The following is a 23,830-nucleotide window of genomic DNA, read 5'->3' on the forward strand; positions in this document are numbered from 1 at the left end:
TCAATCTATGAAACAAAGAGAAAGCTTCCTACAATGTTTATCTTGCTGAATTCCAAGGCTATAAGGAGCAGTGATGCCCCTTGGAGACTTCCGAGGAAAGGGGGGGCTTTAGATTTAAAGGCTAAGATATTCACCCCTAGCTCAAAAAAGGATGTTTTTCTCAAGACACAGAGTATAAAAGAGACTTTGAGGCTTTCTTGCAGGGAGGGGAAAGAAGAGGGATTTTATGTTCTTGTCTATAATATTTTTGGTCTTCTTCAAATTAAAAGAAATAAGAATGTACTAGAACTCTTTCAAGAATAGAAAAATTCACTCCATTTCCTGTTTCTTTAGGCTGGTTGAAATGGCAGGAGTTCTGTTCCACTTTTAGCTGATTATGTCCCTAAATAAGGTTTATTTAGACGAACTCAGGGCCTTTGGTTTAGAACCTGTTTTAGGATATGCAGCAAGATAGACAAAGAATAAAATTTTAGATGATATGAAGAGAAATGACTGCATTGTGCTTAAAAATGAATTTTAAAAAATGATTAAATTCTTATTGATCTTTTTTTTTTTTCAAGGCAGTCATTTCAGAGTTGATGCTTTGGAAATTAGCTACTTTAGACATTTTTGGTAATCTAATAATTTCACATTCCTAATGGAAAACTATCTCTTCTCCTTTCAGATTTCTTTAAAGTCACATTTGTACAAGGGCACCTGGCTGGCTCAGTCAGAAAAGCATGCGACTCTTGATCTCGATCTCTGGGTCGTGAATTCAAGCCCCACATTGGGTGTAGAGATTACTTAAATAAATAAAAACTTTTTAAAAAAGTCACATTTGTGCAAATTCTCCTCTGAGAGAATGCAAATTTGAGAGTCAAGAGTTTCCTGAAGTTGAATGAGGAGATCCAGATTCCGTTCCATAAATTGAGAGTGGCTTTGGTAAACACAGTGGGTTCTAGAAGGTTCAAAACTGAGTATTTGGGGAGTGTGCTGATTCCTGTTTTGAGTTGGGCAAGTTTTTCCTGGTGTAGGCCTGCTACCTAAGAAACTCCTGGGATCACTGCTTTCAATCCATCTCCAATTTTCTTTTTTAGTTAATTCCAAGAAGAAAATGGAGATGGGAAACTGTGTAAACAGTAGAGCATTTTCCCCCCCAACGAATCTGTCTTGGCATTTGTGCACTTTACAAAGCTCAAACACCTTCACTGGCTCCCCATTTCCTGCCAGTTGATGGGTAGTTCTTTTATTTAACATTTAACCTTCACAATAAACATGTTCCTAATTGAAAATTTTAGTCCTGTGTGCCCTCCTCCATATAATCCCTTCTTTGGTTAAATGTAACAGTTAGTGCTCAATCTGACAGGCTCTCTCCATGCTGCACCTTACCCTTTTTGCTACCTGCCTGAACCACCCCCTCTCCTACACTTGCATATTGAAACCACAAACATCTTTCAAGGTCATGGGCCAGGGCATCGTTTTCTGATCTTAGATGCTACATAGTGTCACTTCTTGCTTAGTATCATAGGCAAAAAACTTGTGACTGATGTGGGAGACAATGGCAGAAGGAAATGTAGGTAAAATAAAAGGTCCTTATAACCTGCAGCCCATTGGCAAATACTCCAGGCAGGCAGAGTGTAACGTTCCTCCAGGAAGCTCCCTACTATCTTAATGTTAATGCCTTGCTAGAGGGAAAAACTACCTTAGCTTGACAATAGCAAGGCCTCCAGTATCCCTTGAGTCTTCTTTAGCATATGAAAATCCTTTTTGGAATTTCCCTTTTCTTTACCTCCCCCAACTCCAGAGTGTATAATCAGTTGCTCCTCACAATCCAAGGGCAGCAGCTCTTTCTGCCCACAGACCCTCCCCGTGCTTTAATTAAACCATCTTTTTTGCACCAAAGACGTCTCAAGAATTCTATCTTGGCCAACTGCTCCGAAGCCCAACAACATTACTCCAAAAACCACACGATGAGCACTGGTTATTGTATGTAAGTGTGAATCAGTCAGTCCTACTTCAGAAACCAATGTTGCACTGTACGTTAACTAAAATTTAAATTTACGAAAATGTATCATAGGCAAAAAAAACCCTTAAAAGTCAAAAGAGAGGATCCTGGTGTAATTAGGTCTAGCCCTCACCTAACACTGAGCAAATGGAAGAAGGAAGTAATGCTCTTGTCCCGTCACTCCTGGTGGATAGAAGAGTTTTGGGAGACAGGGTTGCCAGATTTAGCAAATTAAGATATAGGACGCTCAGTCATATGCGAATTCCAGATAAACCACGAATACCCTTTTTTTTAAAGTATAAGCATGTCCCATGAAATATTCACGACACATTTATACTAAAATGTATTCGTGGTTCATCTGAAATTCAAATTTAACTAGGCGTCTTGTATTTTATCTGGCACTCCTGCTTGGAGGGCAGGGACTCCCGAAGGCGCCTGGCTTCCACCCAGCAGGTGCTCAGCATCTGTGCAATTGTTAGAACGAAATCCAAACCAGCCCCGCAGCTTCCACAGCTGCACCCGTAGCGGGGCGGAGCCAAGCCACCGGGAAAGATGACAGCCCGGTTGGGGACCATCACTAGAGATTGGCCAAGGGGCCCGCACCTGGGAGGCGGCCCCACCCCGTGGGCACTCAAGATCCTTCCACAGGCTCGGTCATCCCCCACAACCCCGACCCCACGCCCCACCTCGTGACTGGTAGTCACGGGCCGGGGGCGGAGCTGCCAGGCTCTCCAATCGCTGCCTGCCATTGGCAGGGCATTCCATCCATCACGTTAGGCCCCGCCCACGGGACTGACGTTCCGCAGCCTGCGTCGCTCCCGCAGGCCGCGACGTAGCTGGCGATTGGTGGAGAAGACGGCAGCCGTCCCAGCGGAGGCGACGACTGGGCGGTCCCAGGGAGTCGGGAAGAGCCGGAGCGCGTCACCCCCTACAGCTGCGCTGGTCGCTCGCGTTCTGCTGGCCCGGTCCGTGCCGCCCTTTAGTGTTGCGGCCACCACGGGACCATGGCTGCGCTCATGGTGCTCCTGTCCTTGTTGGCGGCGGGTGAGGACCGGGGCGGCCGGGGCGCGCTCGGGGTGGCTGGGAGCCTCGGGGGGTCGGGGGCGGCCGCAGGTGGGCGGCAGCGGGGCGGGTGCCGCAGTGCGGGCAACCGGCGGCGGCCTCGCCCCAGCCGCCTACCTCTCGGCCTCCTCGTCCGACCGACCTGTGGCGGCGAGGCCTGGCGGGCTGCTGGGGCGGGGCCGGGCTGCGTAGGGGCACCTGAGCCGGCCTCCGCCCTCCGCCTGTTCCAGGAAGGCGCGGCCGCGGGTCCAGCCGCCTGTCTCTTCCGGCTCCGGAGGCCCAGGGATGCATTTCCCAATTCACTGTGGAACCGCAGCCCTCTGCGAGGAAGGGAGAGCAGCCTGCTGAGCTGCCATCAGATGCTGCGTTTCCTTGCATTTTTCTGGTGTCTTCCTTTTTAGGAAGTAATTGGTGAAGTCTCCTCCCGTACGTGTTTCAGAATACAAAAGTTGGAGGTGGAGTAATTGTTTTTGTAGGATTCTTTCTAAAGGCAAATTCAGAGTATCAGTAGTTCGTCAGGTTCTCCATTTTAAGGATTTGGAAACTAAGATGTGAGTCACGTTCTTAGGGTCACATGTCAAGTAAATGGTAGCTTTCAGAGTGGAACCTAGTTTCCCTAGTGTTCGAGTCCGCTAATATTTGGCCTCTTACTGTGTATCATGTAATTCATTTAATTTTACAGTAGTCTTTAGAAGAGGACATCCTCCTCGACTTACGGGGTGATCAAGCTTAAATGAATTACCCAGCAACACGCAGGTAGTGAGCAGGAAAGCTGGAATTGAACCTGGATCACCTGGCTCCGAAGCAGGGGTCTTTCCATTACACGTATTGTGGCACAGGTGATGGACATGCCTCTGCGTGGGAATGATGGGGGCCTGGACTCGGGGCTCAGACAGTGGCGAGCAAGAGGCCAAGTTGAGAATAACTTGGAGAAGTGGGGCTATGTCTGTTTAAAACCTATAGCTTAAAAGTCTTTGTGAGGTGCTGGGATGACCCGACCCACTTTTGGAATGGTGATTTAATTTTGCCTGAGAGTATAGACCGCTGACCTTCTTGAAATCTGCAGGTCTTCTCCATCCCTGGAGGTGTGCTCAGGGTTGTGCGTTGATGATAATTCTACTTATTTTCATATCCCCAAGGTTTTAGGGCTGTTCTATTCCTTTCGTTTCTGCTTCTGGCTCCGGAAGGGTCATACGGATCTATCTAGTAAGTTACTTTAAGCGGTGTTTTTCTGTTTTTTTTTTTTTTAATTCAGTTTTTGAAATTTAAAAATCTTCCCTTTGATACTTTGGTTTAACTGAATATCTGTTGAAATTCCATCGTTGATGTTGACTGGTATTTTGATTCAGCGAGGTTTAGGGGTTTTTTGTTTGTTTTGATCTGAGGCAAAGTAATTGCTTCTGTACACGGTTTGAACATGCTTTCCTGACTAGTCTAGTTCATACGGACTAAGAATCTGATCTTGTCAGTTTCTGCGTTGCTTGGTCTTGTCACATGAGGTTAAATTACTATTTTCCGTAATGACTAAATGTGATTTAGTGGAAAACATCTCTAAGAGATTGGACTTCTCTATTTGAAGAAATAAGTCCTTTACAATGGTGTTAACAAAACCGGAGAGACTAGAGGAAGGGATCTAGGGTTATGAATACCATGTCATGAGGAGTATTTGAAAAAAATTCAGATGTTTATCCTGGAGCGGAAAGGCCAAGGGCAAACATGTGGAATTTGAAGGAGTGTCATGTGAAAGAGGGATTTGATGTGGTCAGTGATGCCCCAGAGGTCAAAATTAGGACCTGTTTGTTTTTTCTCTTAATGATTCCATCCACCGCTCATTGATCACAGCATAGTACAGTGGGAGTTCCCAAAGGGAAGGATGCTTACCCCCTAGTCCAGAAAGGGGAGGCCGAAGGAAATTTCCCTGGAAGGGGGGAGATATTGCCTCATGCTCAAATATGTGAAAAGGGTGGGTGGGGGGCCAGTTTAGACAGAATGGCCTGTGTAAGAGCACAGAGATGTGAGAGCAAAAGAGCCAACAGGATGGTGGGGCTGGAATGTATAAGGGTTAAGTTGGGGAGCTCCCAGAAGTAAGGTTGGTAAGGTTCTTTGGGTGTTATGTTTTGGGTTTTGTCTCAGAAGCTCTGGGCGGCAAGTGAAGGTGCTTAAGCTGGTGGTTAAGCTGATGGGTGAATGAACACACCTGTATTTTGAAAAGTTGCTAGAAAGGCTGGCTGAGAGAGTGGTGTGATGCGTCATAAGGCGGCCAGTTCTGGCAAGCCCGGTAAGGGCCCCGGAGTGTGCACTGGACCTGGAGGGGAAAGGATTTGTGAGATAAGAAAAAAAAAAAATCGACAGAATTCAGTGGTTGATGGCTGTGGTGCTGAGGGAAGATTTAAAGATGACCAGCGTGAGCAGCCGCCTGGGAGGCGGTGTCACCCTTCGAGATAGAGAATACGGAAGGAGCATGTGGAAGGATGTCAGTTCAGTTCGGAACCTGTTGAGTTTGAAGGACCCGTGGGACTTAGAAGGAAATGCTTAGCGGGCTGTTGGATATGTAGGTCTAAGGCTCAAGGGAATTGTAGGCTGGCAATAAAAATCGGGGCGCCATCAGTGTTTTTGATGTTTGCAGCCTGAGGAGTAGAGTAGATAGGCCCGCTCAGCCAGGGAGAGGGATATAGGATAGGGAAGCAGTGAGGGTCAAGAATGGAGCCCTCAGATCTCAAAAGTGGAGTATGCTAGGTGATCTCTTGGGATGACAGAAGAAGGTACTAGAACTTTCATCTATAGCTTTTTTATCTCCTTTTTTTTTTAATAGTAACAATCATATTTTGTAGAATGTCCATCAATTTGGGTTTGTCTGATGTTAAATTGGGAAGAATACTACACAAGTATCTCATCCTCTTTTAAAAATTTGTTTTTGTGCGCTTTGAAATATATTATGAATGTACAGTCTGTTCTACAAGTGTGTACTTTATAAATATATGTTGGGGCTGCTTTCAAATTTTGTACCGAAAGCACTGAAATCTAAAAAGTTCGGATATCTGTGCTTCAAAGGATAGAAGGGAAAGAAACAGGGAAAACTGCCAGAGGGACTGGGGGGAAAAAAAAAACACGAAACAGGCTCGGACTTCATGAGGGCCAAGGCAGGAGACTTTTAAGGAGGGAGTTGCCCAGGATGAGGTGCTTTGAGAGGTTAAGTAAATTGAGGGCTGAAAATTTGGCGAGGCGTTTCAGTGGCACGGCGGAGTCCGGAGCTATGGGTTAGGCGGTAATGTGAGATGAAGAAGTAGGGAGACGGTCATTGGCTGCTCTTCCAGGACCCTTCCTCTGAAGGGAGGCTGAGGCTGGTAGGCCAAAGCAGGGGTTTTGTGATTGTCATTTTAGAATGGGAGCACCCGAAGTGTATTTTTATGCTGAAGTGAAAGAGCCAGTGCCAGTCGAAAGGGGGAAGTTGGTAGCGTGAGGCGTGGCTTCATTCGTGAACTCAGCAACTATTTCTTGAGCACCCTTGTGTCAGGCACCGTTCTCAGCTCCTGGGGATATTGTGTGAACAAGACAAACTGGAATCCCTGCCCTCGTGGTGCTTCTGTTCCACGGGGCCAGCTTTTTATGCCTACAGCCACCAAACTCCTGATCCTTGTCTTCCCAGAATAGCGGCGTGTAATAAACACTGAATGACTAATAGGTGAGCGAATGAAGGTCCCTGAGAGGGCTGAATGCAGGGATCATGTTAGACTGGAGGAGGGACGTCCCTGCCAGCATCTGGAGGGAGAGGAGATAAGGCCAGGGGCTGGTGCAGATAAATTTGTGGTGGGGAGAGGAAGGAGGCAGTGGCCGGATTCCTGTGCTCTCTTTTGAAGCTGGAGGTGAGGTGGTTTGGTAAGACTGAGGAAGTTGCCAGAAGTCGGGAAGCTCATTTCCGTTGCGTACTGCAGTGGACTTGTCGGGGGATTGGAATGTTGGGGCAGTGGAGAGGACTGCTGGCCAACGTCGGGTTTGTGAGTTGAGGCGGCGTCCGCCTTGACTGGTTATATTCTGGTAGAGAACGGGTGACTTCCTGTCGGGTCTCCAGGAGAAACGTGGATTAAGCAGCGGTTTCTCAGTCTAGGAGGCCACAGCTGTAAGGTTTTCTAAAGTCCGAGGCTCTGGTAGGACTGTCGTGCAGGCACAGAGTGGGGAATCTACGCTTTTGGGGCAAAGTAATCAGCAGAGCTTTCTTTGCCGGGAGTGAGTGATTAGGGCCCTGTTGCAAAACAGGACTATCTCCAGATCCAAATATGGTTCTTTAAATTAGTGTATGGTACTTGGAAAGTGTAGATATCTGGCTGCCCCATTTTCCTTAGCGTTTGCAATAACCACTACTGTAGTGAACCAAGATGTCTTACCAGTTACAGACAGCCGTTCCGTTCTTTTTTTTTTTTTTTTTTTGCTTGCCTTCGGCTAGAACATTTTGGAAATTCCTGCTCTGGCAGCTGCGCTGAATTGAAACTCATAACTCTTCATGTTGTATCAGCACCATCCTGAGGCCTTTTATTTACTGTCAGTACTGCAACACCAAAACATTTATTGTTGCTTCTAACTTTATTCCCATACCCTGTAAGTGGTACTTTCCTTAGGTCAAGAGAATAACAGTGATGCTTTATTAAAGTCTAATTTCCCCATACTAGGTAAGCATGGGCCAAGATTTGTTTTGGACTTGGAGCTGATCTTTTCATAGGAATCTGAAAGTTTCCATAAGTTAACTTGTCCTTGTGCAAGCTAGACTTCATTGGGTTAACATAGAATGGCTAAAGAGGCCAGATACCTCACCCTTGGAGGATTTATCAAATAGGCCCTTTATTCTCATCCTTTGTCTGTTAATCTCAGGCTCCCTACCCCCCCCCCCAGACTTGTTGGCTTTATTATTACAGAATACTTGTTCTCAGCCTCTTGATACACCCATTGGAAATACTTTTTCTTAGACTACTTGGCTTCTAAAGTCTGCAGTGTTTATATTCTGACTAGTACTATGCCTGGCCCCCCTCCCACCCCCTGCCTTTGACAGTCCTCATTTCACTAGGTTTGCTTACGGGGTGTAAAGAAAGATCTGCTGTATTCTAAGATTTGTTAACTTGCTCAAGCTTTAGAGTTAAATACTAGGAGTTTTATGAATTTGCATTTGAAGAGAGGGTCGATGGCAGAAATAATTTAGAGATTTCAAGTTTCTTTTTAGTCTGTGCCAGGGGTTTGTCTGCTATTTATTTATTTATGACTTGATTTGAGAGAGAAGCAGACTCCCCGCTGAGCAGAGAGCCTGACCTGGGGCTTGATCCAGGACCCTGAGATCATGACCTGAGCTGAAGGCAGACGCTTTGCTGACTGAGCCACCCAGGCGCCCCTATTTATTTATTTTTTAAAGTTTTATTTATTTAAGTAATCTCTACACCCAACATGGGGTGCAGAGCCATGACCTCAAGATTAAGAGTTGCGTGCTCCTCTGACTGAGCCAGCCAGGCGCCCCTCGTTTGCTTTTTAAATTCTGGAGAAATGCCATCGATTTCTATTCTTGCTGATTTGCCAAATGCCCCTGTTTTAAGGGCCACCTGTAGGAAGGCATCTTGAGCGTTAAGAGAATCCTGTTTCATCACTGTGCATCTATTATAACGGAATATACGGACTTCGGTTCGTAGAGCAATACTTTGGAAAAAAAAATTGGGGTTCAGCATTTTGTCCAATAATATATAGTATGCTAAGTCAGTGGAGAATGGGGAAACGTTTTATATTTAATAATTTTCTACGTGGGTGCAAAAGATTTGATGTTGATCATTTTATCAATCTGTTTTCTTCCAGGTGTTTTGGGGAACGAGTTTAGTATATTAAGATCACCAGGGTCTGTTGTTTTCCGAGATGGCAATTGGCCTATACCAGGAGAGCGAGTCCCGGATGTGGCTGCATTGTCCATGGGCTTCTCTGTTAAAGAAGTATGTATATTTTAAAAAAGATATTGGGAGCTACTTCTGAAAGTATTTTTGTTGATTTTTCTGCTAACAGTCCAAGAAAGCAAGAAGCAGAAATAGGTATATTTGGTACAGATTACATTTCTAGTCGGGGAGATTTGGAGACAGGCTACAAAGCTTGGCTTATGAAACCAAATCATCGTAAATCACTAACCATGTAATTATTCATAGTAGTGATGTTCTTTGTATATGAGAACGCATCTGTCCTATTAATAGGATGTATGGTTTTCCTTTTTTTTTCCCCCATACACAATAGATGTATGTCTTAGTTTGGACTGCTATTACAAAATACCATAGACTGGATGGCTTATAAACAACAGAAATTTATTTCTCACAGTTTTGAGGGCGAGAAGTCCCAAGATCAGGGTGCCAGCCCCGACAGATTCTTAGTGAGGGCCCTCTTCCAGTTTGCAGACTGCTGACTTCTTTCGTGTCCTCACATGGTGGGGAGAGGGTGAGAACTCTCTGGGTCGCTTTTTATAAGGCACTAACCCCACAGTGAGGGCTCCATCCTCATGACCTAATCACCTCCCTAAGGCCCACCCCTGATACTAGCACATTGGGGGATAGCTTTCAACATGAATTTTGGGGGGGACACAAACGTTCAGTCTGTTGCAATTTATTATGAATGATAAAATGTATATGCATGTTGCCTGAGTTTAAGAATATAGTGTGGTCAGGAGCTGTGGGAATGAAGCCATGAGCTGTTAACTGGCTGCTTCCGTGACGTAGTGGAGGGGTGTAGGTGCTGTCAGGGCGAGAGCTCTGCAGTCCAGGACGTGGAGAGGGGATGCAGTCTGCCCTGTCTTGCTGTCGTTCTCTCTTCCCACTTCCTAAGTTTGCTGCTTTTGATGCGGTCTCTAGATATCACCAGTCACTCCAAGGAACTTTCCTCCTAGGTCCTGAGTGCCCTTGAAAGCGGAAACAATGTGAGGGAGCTGCCTGTCTCTCCTGGGCCTGTGGGTGGAGTCCCTGAGCTCCCTGTGGGAGCATGCGTGGTTGCTTACACTTAAGGGTGAAGTTTGTACCTCCTCCTTTACAGACTTAAATTTGACTACGAATGGCTGTCAGAATAACCCTGAGAAATAATTATTAGTAAATGAATGTGAGCTACTCTCCGCAGGAATTTTATTTATGAAGAGCTTCATCCAAAGAGAAGACTTGTACTGGTAGTTCTGCCATGTCCTTACGAAAGAGAAAAGCCATGCTGCCCTTAAGGGCAATTGAAGGTGTGGGGGGAGAAGACACCCATGGTTCTGTGAAGAAGAGTTTGTGATCCGGGATTTGAAAAGGACCTACATTTTGTTTACTGGTCCGCTTTCCTCCACAAAGGGTTTGAGAGGACTCCTAGTGGACTTTGTTTTAGATCCGTGGGAGTTTAAGAGCCTGGGGGAGGCCGGAGCCCCTTCCCTGCTTAGGAGAATGCAGCTGCTGCCTGGAGTGCAATGTTTGCTTCCCCATGAGTTTTCCTTGCCAGCGTCGTCCCGGAACCCCTTGACTCTGCTTAGTACACGTTATTGGGGAAATGGTTTCTGGAGTGGATAATGAAGCGTCATCTCATGCTTTCCAATGTTTAGGACCTTTCTTGGCCAGGACTTGCGGTGGGTAACCTATTCCATCGTCCTCGGGCTACCGTGATGGTGATGGTGAAGGGAGTAGACAAACTTGCTCTACCCCCAGGCAGTGTCATTTCATACCCTTTGGAGAATGTGAGTATTTATTATAAAAAATTGACGGCATGCATTTTTACTCTTGTCAGCTGTCATTATGAATTGTGTTCTAAACCTTCTTTTGTCTACATTTTCTTGTGCATTATCTTGTCACCTTCCCATCTGAATTTTACCTGATTTTTTTGTGTAAATAGGAGACTGGAGGCTATTTGCTGGTTCACTTTTACTCCTTCACTGGCTTTTCAGGCAGTGCGGCTGGCTGAGCTGTCGCGAGAGGCCCTCCATCCGCTGCCAGCACAGAGCAGTCGCCAGAACATCATGTAGCTGAAGTTTCAAGCGAGGCAGGGACACACAGAGCAGCCAGATAGGAGCAGAAAGCTCAGGAGCCCCAGGGGTCAGCCAGAGCTCCGGGTTTCTTACAGAAAGCCAGGGGCCGTAAGATGCTGTCTCATTCTCCAAAGGAGAACTAGTAAAGCCCCAGCTGCCCCAGGGCTACCACGGAGTTGCTGGCTTACCTCGCTTGGCGGTGGGTCCCAAAGAGTCCCCTGCGAGAGATTGAAACTCTGGGCTCGTGCTGCGGAGTGGTGTGCTCCCAGTTCACACGACCCAACCCCGTTCAGGCCCCTCCACTGCCCAAGGCTGCTTTGGTTTAAGGGGGGGAAAAAATTGAAGATGAGTTATTTACAAAGCACTTGCAGGAAAAAAAATGCCACGAGAGAGTCCGCAGGTGCAACAAACCGAATTCATCCCCTTGGAACTACAGATAGACCAGTCTCCGGGAGATGGGAAAATACATGTGTTAAAATTGTGAAGGAGTTCAGGGAAGGGACAGAAATTCTGAGGCAGGTAGAAGACCTTTTTGATACATGGTGCATTCATTAATACCTCTAAATATTTCATATTTTGTCTTGTGATTTCTTTAACCCATGAGTTATTTAGAAGTGTTTAACGTGTGGGTTTTTTTCAAATTTTTAATTTTTCAGTTTCTAATTTCGTGACATTGTAAGACTGGTCTGTATGATGATTTGGGGGGAATTTTTCAAGACTTTCTGTGGTCTAGTATAAATTATTTCCAAGCACACATGACATGGTATAAAAGGCCATGTACTAGGCCACAGGCAAATCTCAACAAATAATGAAGAACTAGTATCAAATAAACCACCCTCTCTGACCACAGTGCAGTTAAATCTGAAAATGATACCTTAAAAATGTATGTGGAAGGGTGGGGAGGATGGAGGAGATAGGTGCAGGGGATGAAGAGGGACAAACTTGCAGTTATAAACAAGTCAGGGGATGTAACGTTAACAGCGTAGGGACTACAGTCAGTAATACTACAGTAGCCTGGGTGACGGATGGTAACTAGACTTACCATGGCATCATTTCATAATGTGTGTACATGCTGGGTCACTGTGTTGTACTCCTGCAAATTAATATAATATCGCATGTCAGCTATACTTCAGTAACTAATAAGTAAATAAAAATGTATTTGGAAATGGTAAAAACAGATTAGATGACTCCTGTTTAAAGCACACTGGAAATCTTAAAACCTATCAGAAAAAAGACATCGTCTTTACAAAGAAATGAGAGTAGAAAGCAGATTTCTCATTGCCCTTAGGGACTGGAAGAGCAAGAACCGAAAAGCAGTGATTGTCTAGTATAAGGCCAGGCCGAGAATACAGTTTATGTTGTCATAATAATGAAACGATATGGAGCCAATGAAAATTATGACTCTTGGGAAGGTGAAGATCTGGAAACGGATGGACGAATGGGGTGGGGTGGGGCTGTGGTTGGTGACGTGGGAGAGCTAAATCCTCATTTTCTATACTCAGCAGTAAGTAGATCTCTAAAGTGGAAAAATCAAGATGTAGCGATATGAACATATTTAGAGGTGGTGGCAAAAGAAAAAGACAAAGGATTTGAAAGTGGGGGTCTTGGGAATGGGAAATGGGGGGCAAACTTTTTTCTTTAAACTTATTTTTCATAGAAAGTCTAATAGAACTATTCATGTCTTTAAACTGTGTAATCTTCACTATAACTCTTGAAAAAAAGTTTTAGAGAGCATGTGAGCTGGGTGGAAGGGTAGAGGCAGAGGGAAAGGGGGAGAAGTGGACTCCCCACTGAGCATGGGACCCTGCCCCCCCACCCCCGGCCAGGAATTGTTCTCCAGAACCCAAGATCACAACCTGAGCTGAAATCAAGAGTTGGATGCTTAACCGACTGAGCCACCCAGGCGCCCCATCTCTTGAAAATTTTTTTTTAAAAAAACAGGAAAAGTTGGAATAGATGGACTCCCAAATAATTCATGAGTTGAAGACAAAATCACAGTGGAAGTTTCAAAATTATTTGGAACTGAGTATCAGTGAATGTACCATATATTTAAAAAATGGTGGGGTGTAGCTAAAATGACAAGGAAAGGAAAATTGATAGCTTAAATGCACATGTTAGACAGTTTAAAAGATTGGAAATTAATGAGCTAAAGAAAACCGGAAAAATTTCAGAGTAAATGAAAGAAAGGAAACAGTAAAAATCAAAAGGCAGATTTAAAAAAAATAGTTTAATCTTAGTAATAATATTAAGAATACAATTTTTGTGAAAATCATTGTTGAAGATCTCTTTAAAATAAATATATAAAAATCCAAAATGCTGTTAAGATTTTAATTTGCATACAGTCCAAAACTCGGCATTTTTCAGACTAGCCTTATTCTACATGAGTAGAAGCTGTGAAAAGAGCTCATGTTGTTGCGTGACCCTGACCTGCTGCTAATACTTTTCCTGGCCATGGGCGGTAAATTAAATACAAGGCTCAGAGGGCAAAATCCACAAAATATAAAACAAACTAGAATGTCTTAGAATTCCCCTTAATGAAGCTTCTATTTGATTAGCTCCTTTCATTAGAATTTCAAGTCCTGTAGATACAGAAATTTCGTTCTCTCCAGGACAAACACACATATGTACTATAGTGGAAGAAAACAGGTTTTAAGAGCTGAGCTTTTTCCTTTCTGAGCTTTGTGGTCTGTGTGATTTTTTTTCTTTTCCTTCCCAGTTTGGCTCTCATCGGACTCAGCAGCTTCTCCAGTTTGATTGCTAAGGATATGTTACCTTTAATCTTCAACTTTGCTGACACAGGTGCTATTTCACTAGGCGGAATGAGGCTGGAGAGTGTCCCAGCGCTCGTGTTCCCTCCAAAGCTGAGGAGGTGGACTGTGTGGCGGCCCGAGGAGAGAGCACGGGGGGCTGCCTCGGGCACTGTAGTAGTGTGCTTTTGCAAGGAGGACTCTTCCCCCTTCTTCAGTTACTCCATGACTTATTTTAAGAGAATTTTGCAAAGAGTTAATACACATTATAAGAAGAAATTGGTTTTATTTCACAGTATCATGAACTAAATGAAATCCCAGCATTGAAATTAAATTTATCAAAGATTTATTAATCATATTTATTTCTGCCTGTACCATGTTAGCATTAACTTGCTACGTACAACATTAACCTTTCAATAGTAAAGGGAATTAGGGACAGCTGGGTGGCTCAGTAGGTTAAGCGTCTTGCCTTTCGCTCCGGCCACGATCTCAGGGTCCTGGGATCGAGCCCCACATTGGGCTCCCTGCTCAGCGGAGAGCCTGCTTCTCCCTCTGCCTGCCACTCCCCCTGCTTGTGCTCTCGCGCGCTCTCTCTCTCTCTCTGACAAATCTTTTAAAAAAATCACTGCAAGAAATCTCCATTAAGACAAAAACACGATTACACTGCTTGCTTTACTATAGTAATATTGAGAATAACAATTTTTTGAGGAGACAAGTGACCATAATTTATTTAAAAAAATAATGTGGGGTAAAAACAAATCTATGTAGATGGAAGTCAGAATTTGTGGTTACCCTTGGGGGTGGAGAGAGTAGATGGGGGATCCTTCTGGGGTGCTGATAATGTTCTGTTTTGATCTGGCTGGGCTTTACGAGTGTATCCATTTGTGAATATTCCTTGAGCTCTTACCGCACGATTTGTGCACTATGCTATATGTGTGTTACACTTTAATAAACAATTCAAGAAAAAGGTGTATTTTACTATAGTTGATTATTTCAATTTGATATCATCAGGTGGTCCCAAGGTAGAGGCTTCTAGATTCTTGTGACATACTTTATGCTTTGTCTCAGTCTTCAGTCTATCTGGAGATAAACCCTAAATCCAACATTTTTAAAATTCTGATATGAAAAATGAGGTCTAGTTCTCTTTCGATGAAATTCTTCAGATTCTCCTGACCTCCTCTTACAAGTTAATACTTTATTATAGAGTATACATTCATTGTGACACAATTTTAAAACCAAATGAATTGCTGCTTAAAGTACATGAAAATGATGGTTTGTGCGAGAGTGTCGTGTCCTTCACGTGGGCAAGTTATTTCCCGTCTCGGCGTATAGGCGATGCAGACTCGTGACCTACAAGGGGCTCTTTCATCCGTGCCCTCAAAAGGGCTATGTTTGGAAATGATTTGGGTCTTTTGAATTTTCATAAATGATGGGGGGTTTTGTTTTTTTCTTTTAAGGCTCTTTTGTTGCTGAGTGGTTTTTCTTACCCCTTGGGTTCCAGTGATAATCCAGGTCTTACTCTTAAATTTCAGGCAGTTCCTTTTAGTCTTGACAGCGTCGCAAATTCCATTCACTCCTTATTTTCTGAAGAAACTCCTGTAGTTTTGCAGTTGGCTCCCAGTGAAGAGGTAAGTGATACAGTTTTTACTTAAGATGCTTTAAAAAATAAGCTTTCCTTAATGAAAATTTAGAGCTACTTTTATGAAAAATTGTATATACTCTGTATTATCGGAATTAATCTGCAGACTAACAAAATTTTGGATTCTTCTTGCAGAGAGTGTATATGGTGGGGAAAGCGAACTCGGTTTTTGAAGATCTCTCCGTAACATTACGACAGCTCCGCAATCGCCTGTTCCAAGAAAACTCTGTTCTCAATTCACTTCCCCTCAATTCTCTGAGTAGGAACAATGAGGTAAGAAGTGCCCTCACTGAATGAATACATGAATACGTTACTAATTTTCCATGTCTTACACTCCCTGACTTTAGAGCAAACTTGGAATTTTAGGAAATGACAAGTTTTCCAAGTTTACTGTGCTGGAGTAAATTCTTTAGTGTAATTTTTTAAATGAATCTCATGAACAAATAGACTCTCTTCTGTGTGTGACTTGAGTACATAATACTACGTTCTCGTGTGGGGGTTGCCGCCAGTTCAGGCGGACAGGCCAGCAGTCACACAGACTACTTGATGGCGGAGCTGTGTCGGTCTGCTTACGTAGAGGCCCTTATTCACCGCCATCTCTGATGCGTTGCCGCCTCTCTCTGGTTCATTCTCCACAGTATAGCTGGGGGAGGCCCTCTTACTTTTGATTCCTGTCAGCTTCACCACGTGGCCTGCCTCTCCTCTTGACCTCCCGTGGGTGACCAGAACCGCCATCTTCTCTGATGTGGAACACGTTCGAGGCATGTGAGCAGACGGGGCCACTGGCAGGACCTCAGTGCGGCGGCAGAGTACTGTGATGCCCTGAGGGCAGACAAAGCACTTGAGAGTTCGGGTGCTTTCTCAGACGTCCGCCAGAGCTCTAGCGACTGAGTGGCAGTCACTGTGCTGGGAACGACCGTCACCTTTTTATTAGGCAATGATGTTTCTGTGTGCGTTTTTAACTGAGATGAACCTACCAGATGGAGGACGGTTGTTGCATAAAATCACTTACTATGCTTATTTGTAATATCCTGTCCTGTGCCTTGCTTGATAAATAGCAAATACAGATCTTGGATGCACATTTGAAATAACGCTTATTTCTTGTGGCCCTCTGAAGGTTGATCTGCTCTTTCTTTCTGAATTGCAAGTGCTACACGATATTTCAAGTTTGGTAAGTTGGCTACTCTAGTATTTGTTTCATTTAGTTTGGTTCCAAAAGACATTTCCTGAGAATCCTGAAATGATAGACCATTTGAAGTCTGATTGTGCCATAGATGTACGGTACCACGAAAGTTGAGAAATTAGTGGTGGCGATGGGAATTCTGAACTCATTTTACAGTGAAATTATTTTGCATTTCTGCTTCTGGGAGAGACAGTAAGTGTATGTCTGTCCTCCAGGGCACAGGCCTGGGAATAAGGCCACCGTCGACATAGTCCTGACTCGGCTGTTGATTTCTTGAAAGACATTAAGACCTAATTCCTAGATCTTCGGGTCTAAAATAGAAATAACAGTTTGGACTAGTAATGCTTTCAACCAAGTCAGGAAGGAAATAAATGTACCTGCAGTGTATTTTGTGTGCGTGATTTTTTAAAAAAAATCCTCCTCTGACTAAAATGAGAAAGCTTACGAGTATACTGTCTTCTGAAGTTGTTGCCCAGCGTTTCCAGTGGGTTGGTATGGGGGAGCCTGGAGGTGTATAGCTGGCGGCCAGCCAGGTGCTCTAGGGGGGCATGTGGGAGGTGTCTGCTCTCTGAGCACTGATGGCTTATGCTCTCCTGGGATTGAACTGGTCCAGCTGTCTGTTCTTTCACACCCTGGCCCACATCTGAGGGTGGGTTTTTTTTGTTTGTTTCTCTAAGTAAGCTATATGTAGGCCCAGTGTGGGGCTCGAACTCCCAACCCTGAGACGAAGGGTCGTGTGCTCTACCGACTGAGCCTGCCAGGTGCCCCTTGTACCTGAAGTTTTTTTTAAGGTTTTTTTTTTTTTTTTTGAGCTTTTATTAAGTTTTCAAGGAGTCTTATAATTGCTTATAAAAATGAGATTTGTGCTGGGTTTATCAGAAACTCCCATTTCAACTAGTTCTGTTTGCCACCATTTTAGACTGTTTGTATCTTGTGGCACACTGGTATGGTATGGGTCCGTTCAGCCTAGTTTAGTTAGACATAAAACTCGAAGTGGCTGCGTCTGACGTTACCTGCTTTTGTTTCTTCGTTCTCCTCAGTTGTCTCGACATAAGCATCTAGCCAAGGATCATTCTCCTGATTTGTATTCGCTGGAGCTGGCAGGTTTGGATGAAATTGGGAAACATTATGGGGAAGATTCTGAACAATTCAGAGATGCTTCCAAGATCCTTGTTGATGCTCTGCAAAAGGTAAATTATTGATGGGGGATGAGAGGTTCGAGTGTGACCATTTCACTTCTAGCTTCTTAGTGGAAAAATCTATTTAGTGAAATAGTTTTGATTGAAGTCTCCTCTTCTTTGGAGGACCTGTAATTTTAGTGATGAAGGGTGGAGTGGGTTAGAGGTGTGCACTGGGATCTCTCTAATGCTGGCAGAGACCACAGAAGAAATGATCGACAACTCTAGGACAATACTTTTTTCTTTTAACCGTGGTGAAATATATGTAAAATTTACCATTTTAACCATTTTTAAGCGTACAGTTTTGTAGTATTAAGTACATTTACATTGTTGTGCAACTGTCACCACCATCCTTTGCCAGAACTTTCCTACCCAAAACTGTCCCCATCAACCCTATGAAATCATTTTCCTTTCCTACTTCCCTCCCCCCAAGTTGCATGCCAACAACTTCTTAATTTTTTATTTTGAACATTTGAATATATGTTGAAGATGAACGCTTTTCTGAATGTTCTGACGCCATCAAACCTTTACGATCGTGTATTTCGTTAGCCGTTCAGCAGGTGTGTGCTCTCATGGGGCGCGGAGCTTTAACAGTATTTATTAAGCGCATGTTCGCGATTCGTAGTGATGTCAGTAATGCTCAGTTTGCAGATGACATGTACAACCTTTACGGCGGGAATGCAGTGGTGGAGTTAGTGACGGTCAGATCATTTGACACGTCTCTCGTCAGGAAGACAAGGACTATTCTGGAGGCAAAACAAGCAGTGAGTACATCTTTAGACCCTGCTTTAAAACTAAAATTAAAAAACCCACTAAATCCTCAGCTGTGGGCGACACGGAGGAGCAGTCAGTAAATCTGGGGGGCGATTTCAGTGGAAGCCGGGGGAGCTTATTCCCGTGGGCGTGGGCGTTTGCCAGCGGTGCTCGGTTCGGCTGTCATCAGAGGAGAGAAGAATCTGAGTTAGGGGGAGTTAAAGCCCGTAAGGTCATTCGAATACTGCTCTTAGAGCACACGCAGAAGTCAGTGTGAGGGAGGAGGATGTAGGGTTCCGCACCTGGGGTCTGCTTTTCCTGGACGCATGTCGTCTGTGTGGCCCAGCCCCTCCTTTTCCAGGATCTGCTGTGCGTACTCCTGAGAATTTGATTTACTTCTGCAAGTTTCTGGCCTGGATCTTGCGTTGATTTTAAGCATTCAGAGGACCCTAGGCAAGGGTGCCAGCCATAGCAAAGTGTGTGCGTGCCTGCACGTGTGAGAGCAGCGCTGGGGACGCTCCAGAATATCCCGTGGCCAAGAGCCTTATTTAGAGTTGGCTTCTTAGCTTGGAGCAATTAGCTACACACTCGTTTACAGACACTCCCCTTGGACCCGTTTATTGATCTCAGTGTGGGACTTAAAGACGGTCAAAGGTGTGATGCCTGCTCAAGATAATCTAGCCGTGACTGGTTTGAGAGGGTTTCATTCTAATGGCAGTGGGAGGACCTGTATTTAAGACGACCACATGACAGTCTAGACAGTCCAAAAAAAATGTCCCACTACAGAGCATCTAGACAGACTGATAAAATATAAACAGCTTTTGAGTGCATAGGTTAGCTCTCAAGACACATTCTTAAGGAGCAAATAAAGAAGAGGAACTTGAAGTGAATTAACATTTTACTTAAGTAACCTGAAAATTAGGGTCGTATTTGTTCATTCTAATAGACTAAAGCACTTGGAGGGGGAGGCTGGTGCCCAGCATCCGTGAGAATACCGTTCTGCCCCGACCTCCGGTCTGTGTCCTCGCTCTCCGTGTCCAGCGTCTGCCCCTCAGCTGTGTGTGGACGGTCTCCCCAGCCCCCAGGAAACGAGGCGTTCAGCTTGAGGGTCTTTGTAGGGTGATGGGAACATTCTACAGCTAGAGCGCGGTGATGCCTGTGCAGCTCCGAGAATATGCTAGGCTGCAGGGAGTTGTGCACAAGGAGAAAGAACCCGTTTACCCCCGAAAAGAAAGGTCTTCAAGGGTGAAATCCTTCAGTGTTTCCCTCCTAAGCTCCCCAAGCGTGTGAATGCCCGCCCCCTCTCCCGCTGAAATCTCTCTCCAGTATGAGGGGGAGAGCGTGGAAGACAACATTCGCGTGCCCACAACATGCCAGGTGCTGGTGTGGGGCTGCGTTGTCTTCGTGTCCTTTCAGGACACACCTGACCCTGTTGCTCACTCCCTGCTTGAAACCTGTCCACGGCTTCTCCTTGCCCATAGGCTCAAGGCCAGGTCGCGCGTACCTTCCCCGCCTCTAGCCGCCTCTCCTGCTGTTTTCCTCCCTGCTTTGTCCTCCAGCTGGAATGAAGGACGTTTCCCCAACAATGCCTGTGCACAGGCCTGGAACAGACTCCACCTCCAGCCAAGGCCCAGCGGGATGAAGATGGGGTGGAAGGGACTGTTTGTTTTCCTCTTTAAAATAAAATTTTAAGTGGAGCACACATACGTATGCACACCACGTGGGGAAGGGAACACAGTACTTGTGCCTCTGACCCCGCGGGTCTTGCCCCTGTGCCGTCCACACCCCTAGGTGCTTGCCGTCCCGATTCGCTAGTTACGCCCTTGATTTCTTCACCTGGACGGCGGAACGGCTTCCCCCTTCAGCACGGTTGTTCGGTTTTGCCTGCACTTGAATTGTATGCGAATGGAATCCTACTCTGTGTTTTTCTGTGGTGGTTGCCGCCCAGTCTTGTTTCGGAGGCGCACAGGCTGTGGGTCCGCCCTCACGTCCATGGCTTCCATTGTGTGGATGTGCCACATTTTCCGTGCTGTTAATGGAGGTCGCCATGCGTGGCTGTGGGTGCAGATGCAAGGTTTCCCCGGGGTATGGACTTGCTGGGTGACGGGATATGCACACTTTGACCTTCGCACATCTTCTGAAGCAGTTGGACTGGTTTATGCTTCCCCTTGCCGGGAAGGCTCCCCTTCTTGGCTCCTCCTAGTATAAGCGTGTCTTAATGCCACCTAGGAATAAACGGTTGGTAAACGAATCAGAGCTACCAAATGGAGATAATTTCCGATCTTACAATTCTCCCCTCCTTTCTTTCCTTCGTTGTAGAAGAACCCTTCAAGCCCCTATAACCTCGCATATAAGTATAACCTTGAGTATCCAGTGGTTTTCAACATGGTACTTTGGATAATGATCGCCTTGGCCTTGGCTGTGATTATCACCTCTTACAATATCTGGAACATGGATCCTGGATATGACAGCATTATTTATAGGATGACAAACCAGAAGATTCGAATGGACTGAACTTTCCTCATGCCAAACTTAGAAAAGGGGTTTGGAAATTGGCTGTTTTGTTAAAATCTTTCTTTTAGTGTACTTTAAAAGTAGATGGTATACTTTAAATTTATAAAAAAAAAAAACAAATTTTGTTCTCCGTGTGCCTGTGATGTTCTTTTAGAGTGAATTATAGTGTTGATGTGAACTGATTTGTGTGCTCTAGATTCTGTAATATGCTCAAATATGATATAACCATTTAATATAATTCATTCCATTTAACATTTGGAAATGTGCACTGAAATAAATGTAAAACATTTAGAATAGCTTGTGTTATTTATGTTGGGGAAAATGCACTGAACTTATTAGACAAACTTAGGAGTGCTTAACTTCCGTACCCAGGACAGGTGAAAATGACATTGGGGCTGTTCTATACTGTGAACCATTTGTAAATGTCTTAATTTGATGTAAATATCTCTGAAACAAAGACAGAAGGTTCTTAACTTCAAGTAGCCCTAAACTGTGGGAGTACTTACACAGCGAGATGGAGAACTACATCTGATTGAGAGGGTGGCTGTTTTTTCTTAACCTCTTCTGGAAGTTTCGGGATTCAGATCACGGGGTAGATATTAAAAATACTACATTGATCTCAAAAGAAACTAGCTTTTATGGAGTTATAGATATGTGTATTTATACACCCAAAAACCAATTTTGGGGGGACATCTTGGGGCTTGCTGTAAAATCTTTAGTAACTTTCCTCCCTAAGTTACTATTGATGGTTTGTGGTACAACGTCATTCTCTAGAATATGAAGTGGAAGTAGATGCTCCGTACTTTCCATGTGGAAGTGGACCAATGTCTATGAAGAGTGACAAATAAAGTTACTAATGATTCCAAATCTGTGTCATTTCAATACTAGATCTATTTTATATTGTAAAATCCTAACTAAACAGGGTTGTATTTAATCAGAATTGGCTGTTACACAGTTTCCTGCCTTTTTGTTTTTTTACATTTGTTTATTCTCACTGCCTCAAGACAAGGAAGACATTTTAATTACCATTCTTGTTATTGAATTTATACAGAATATGTGGTGAATTCACACTAGACTTTAGGTGGGAAAAGCTTAAATTTCCCTATAGTATTTAAAAGATAAGTGGTCAAAATAGGAAGGACTAAGGTAAAGGCTTAAAGGTTATAATTTTAGGGGCGCCTGGGTGGCTCAGTCGTTAAGCATCTACCTTCGGCTCAGGGTGTGATCCCAGGGGCCTGGGATCAAGCCCCACATCAGGCTCCTCCACTGGGAGCCTGCTTCTTCCTCTCCCACTCCCCTGCTTGTGTTCCCTCTCACTGGCTGTCTGTCAAATAAAATCTTAAAAAAAAAAAAAGTTACAATTTTAAAGACTTATTAGAATTTTAAATTTCATGATTATGTAGCAAAATCAGTCCGAGAGTCGTGCTGCCCTGGCCCTGGGAACCCTGCTTGGGTCTAGTATGAGCCGTTTCCGTGCCTATTCTTTGGAAAGATCATCAAATCCTTTCTAAATAACAAACACTGACGTTGGCAGGTTTGAAAAGACGAGTCAAGCTAGTTACGTCTTCTGCTTCACGCAAGATACCTTTAACAATGACAGTGTTACGGCTCCACAGAGGAAGGTTTTGGTTTCTTTCTGTCATCTAAGTATAAATGGTCAAGCTGGTAATCACCTTCGCCGGGAAGAGAGATGCCAGACGCGGTTCCAAAATCACTTCGATGTTCTCCACCGCTACTCCCTGGCATGTTTATGGGGGTGAGGGTGTTTGCAGCTGCCTAGCCCCAAAACACCCCCAGAGAACTCCATAGGGCCTCTATTTGGGAAGCCAGGAATCCATAAGGCTGCAGAGTAGTGAACAATCCATGTTTCTTTCATAAGGTTCTTATGTAAACACTGCCAAAGACGACTGTGATTACCTATGATGTAAGCCAATGCTTTTGTAATTTAAAACTGCTGAGACTGTTCTGGGGAGAAAAGAATTACATGACAGCACTAGTTCTTACAGGCTAAATGGCATCAGCACCCTTCTATCTGTTAGGCAGAAAGCAATTAATTAAAATAAATGTTCTGCCAAGATTATTATACCTGTTGCTGATGATTTGCTCTTAAGTCTAATTTGTTCAGGAACATAAATCACAGCGTCGAGATTTCTGTGAGAGGCAGGAAAGCTAGACTGGTGACAGACTATTCTACTGACAAGCTGAAAAAACCCAATCACTTTATATCTAATTGGTAGAATATTCCTGGTGTATAAAATATCTGAGATTCTACATGTGTTAAGTACTGCTTATGGCCTAATTTGATTAGGCATGATACCAAATTGATTTTTCTTCTCTTTGGCTATGGCTGTTCTGAAGGAATGGTCATCTGAATACATTTTCATTGGTACCAAATAACGTGGAAGCCATGAACTTCCTTTTTAATGGATGTTCAACAATTTCTAAGGGACACAGGAACTGGGGTCAGTGACCAGGCCTACTGAGTCGCAGTGGCATCAAGCCTCCTAACCCTGGGCTTAGGCAGAGTTCCTTTGGAGCCTTTTTGTGACAGAATGACTGCAATGGTTTCTTAGAACAACAAGAGTTGCTGGAGAAAGCCATTAACAAGACGCACTGGGATTAAAACGCCTCAAGAGTCCTACAGGTGAATTCAGTTTACCATGTCACCATTTAATAGCCGAACGGGCTTGTGTAAATCCCTCACTCTCTCTGAATCAGAGCTGGGTTTTTTTTTGTTTTTTGTTTTAAAGATTTTATTTGCAAGCGAGAGCATGAGCGGG

General features: G+C 44.4%; 1 protein-coding gene across 1 annotated transcript; it reads left to right on the top strand.

Annotated features, from left to right (window-relative positions):
• The first annotated feature begins 2,832 nt into the window (after nt 1-2,832).
• ATP6AP2 (ATPase H+ transporting accessory protein 2) lies at nt 2,833-21,917 on the top strand. Its single transcript, XM_026513309.4, has 9 exons — nt 2,833-3,028; nt 8,873-9,003; nt 10,617-10,748; nt 15,316-15,411; nt 15,558-15,695; nt 16,540-16,593; nt 17,646-17,795; nt 18,428-18,547; nt 20,856-21,917. Exons 1-9 carry the CDS (start codon nt 2,989-2,991, stop codon nt 21,048-21,050), a joined length of 1,056 nt encoding a protein of 351 aa, XP_026369094.1. The 5' UTR covers nt 2,833-2,988; the 3' UTR covers nt 21,051-21,917.
• The last annotated feature ends 1,913 nt before the right edge of the window (nt 21,918-23,830 follow it).

Source organism: Ursus arctos, chromosome X, assembly GCF_023065955.2.
Source record: "Ursus arctos isolate Adak ecotype North America chromosome X, UrsArc2.0, whole genome shotgun sequence".
Taxonomy (NCBI): Eukaryota; Metazoa; Chordata; class Mammalia; order Carnivora; family Ursidae; genus Ursus; species Ursus arctos.

Bases quoted from the DNA above. Each gene is read 5' to 3' on its own strand.
- ATP6AP2 (XM_026513309.4), top strand. From the start codon at position 2,989: ATGGCTGCGCTCATGGTGCTCCTGTCCTTGTTGGCGGCGG. The intron at 3,029-8,872 runs GTGAGGACCGGG...GTTTTCTTCCAG, and splicing joins CCTGTCCTTGTTGGCGGCGG to GTGTTTTGGGGAACGAGTTT. The intron at 9,004-10,616 runs GTATGTATATTT...TCCAATGTTTAG, and splicing joins TGGGCTTCTCTGTTAAAGAA to GACCTTTCTTGGCCAGGACT.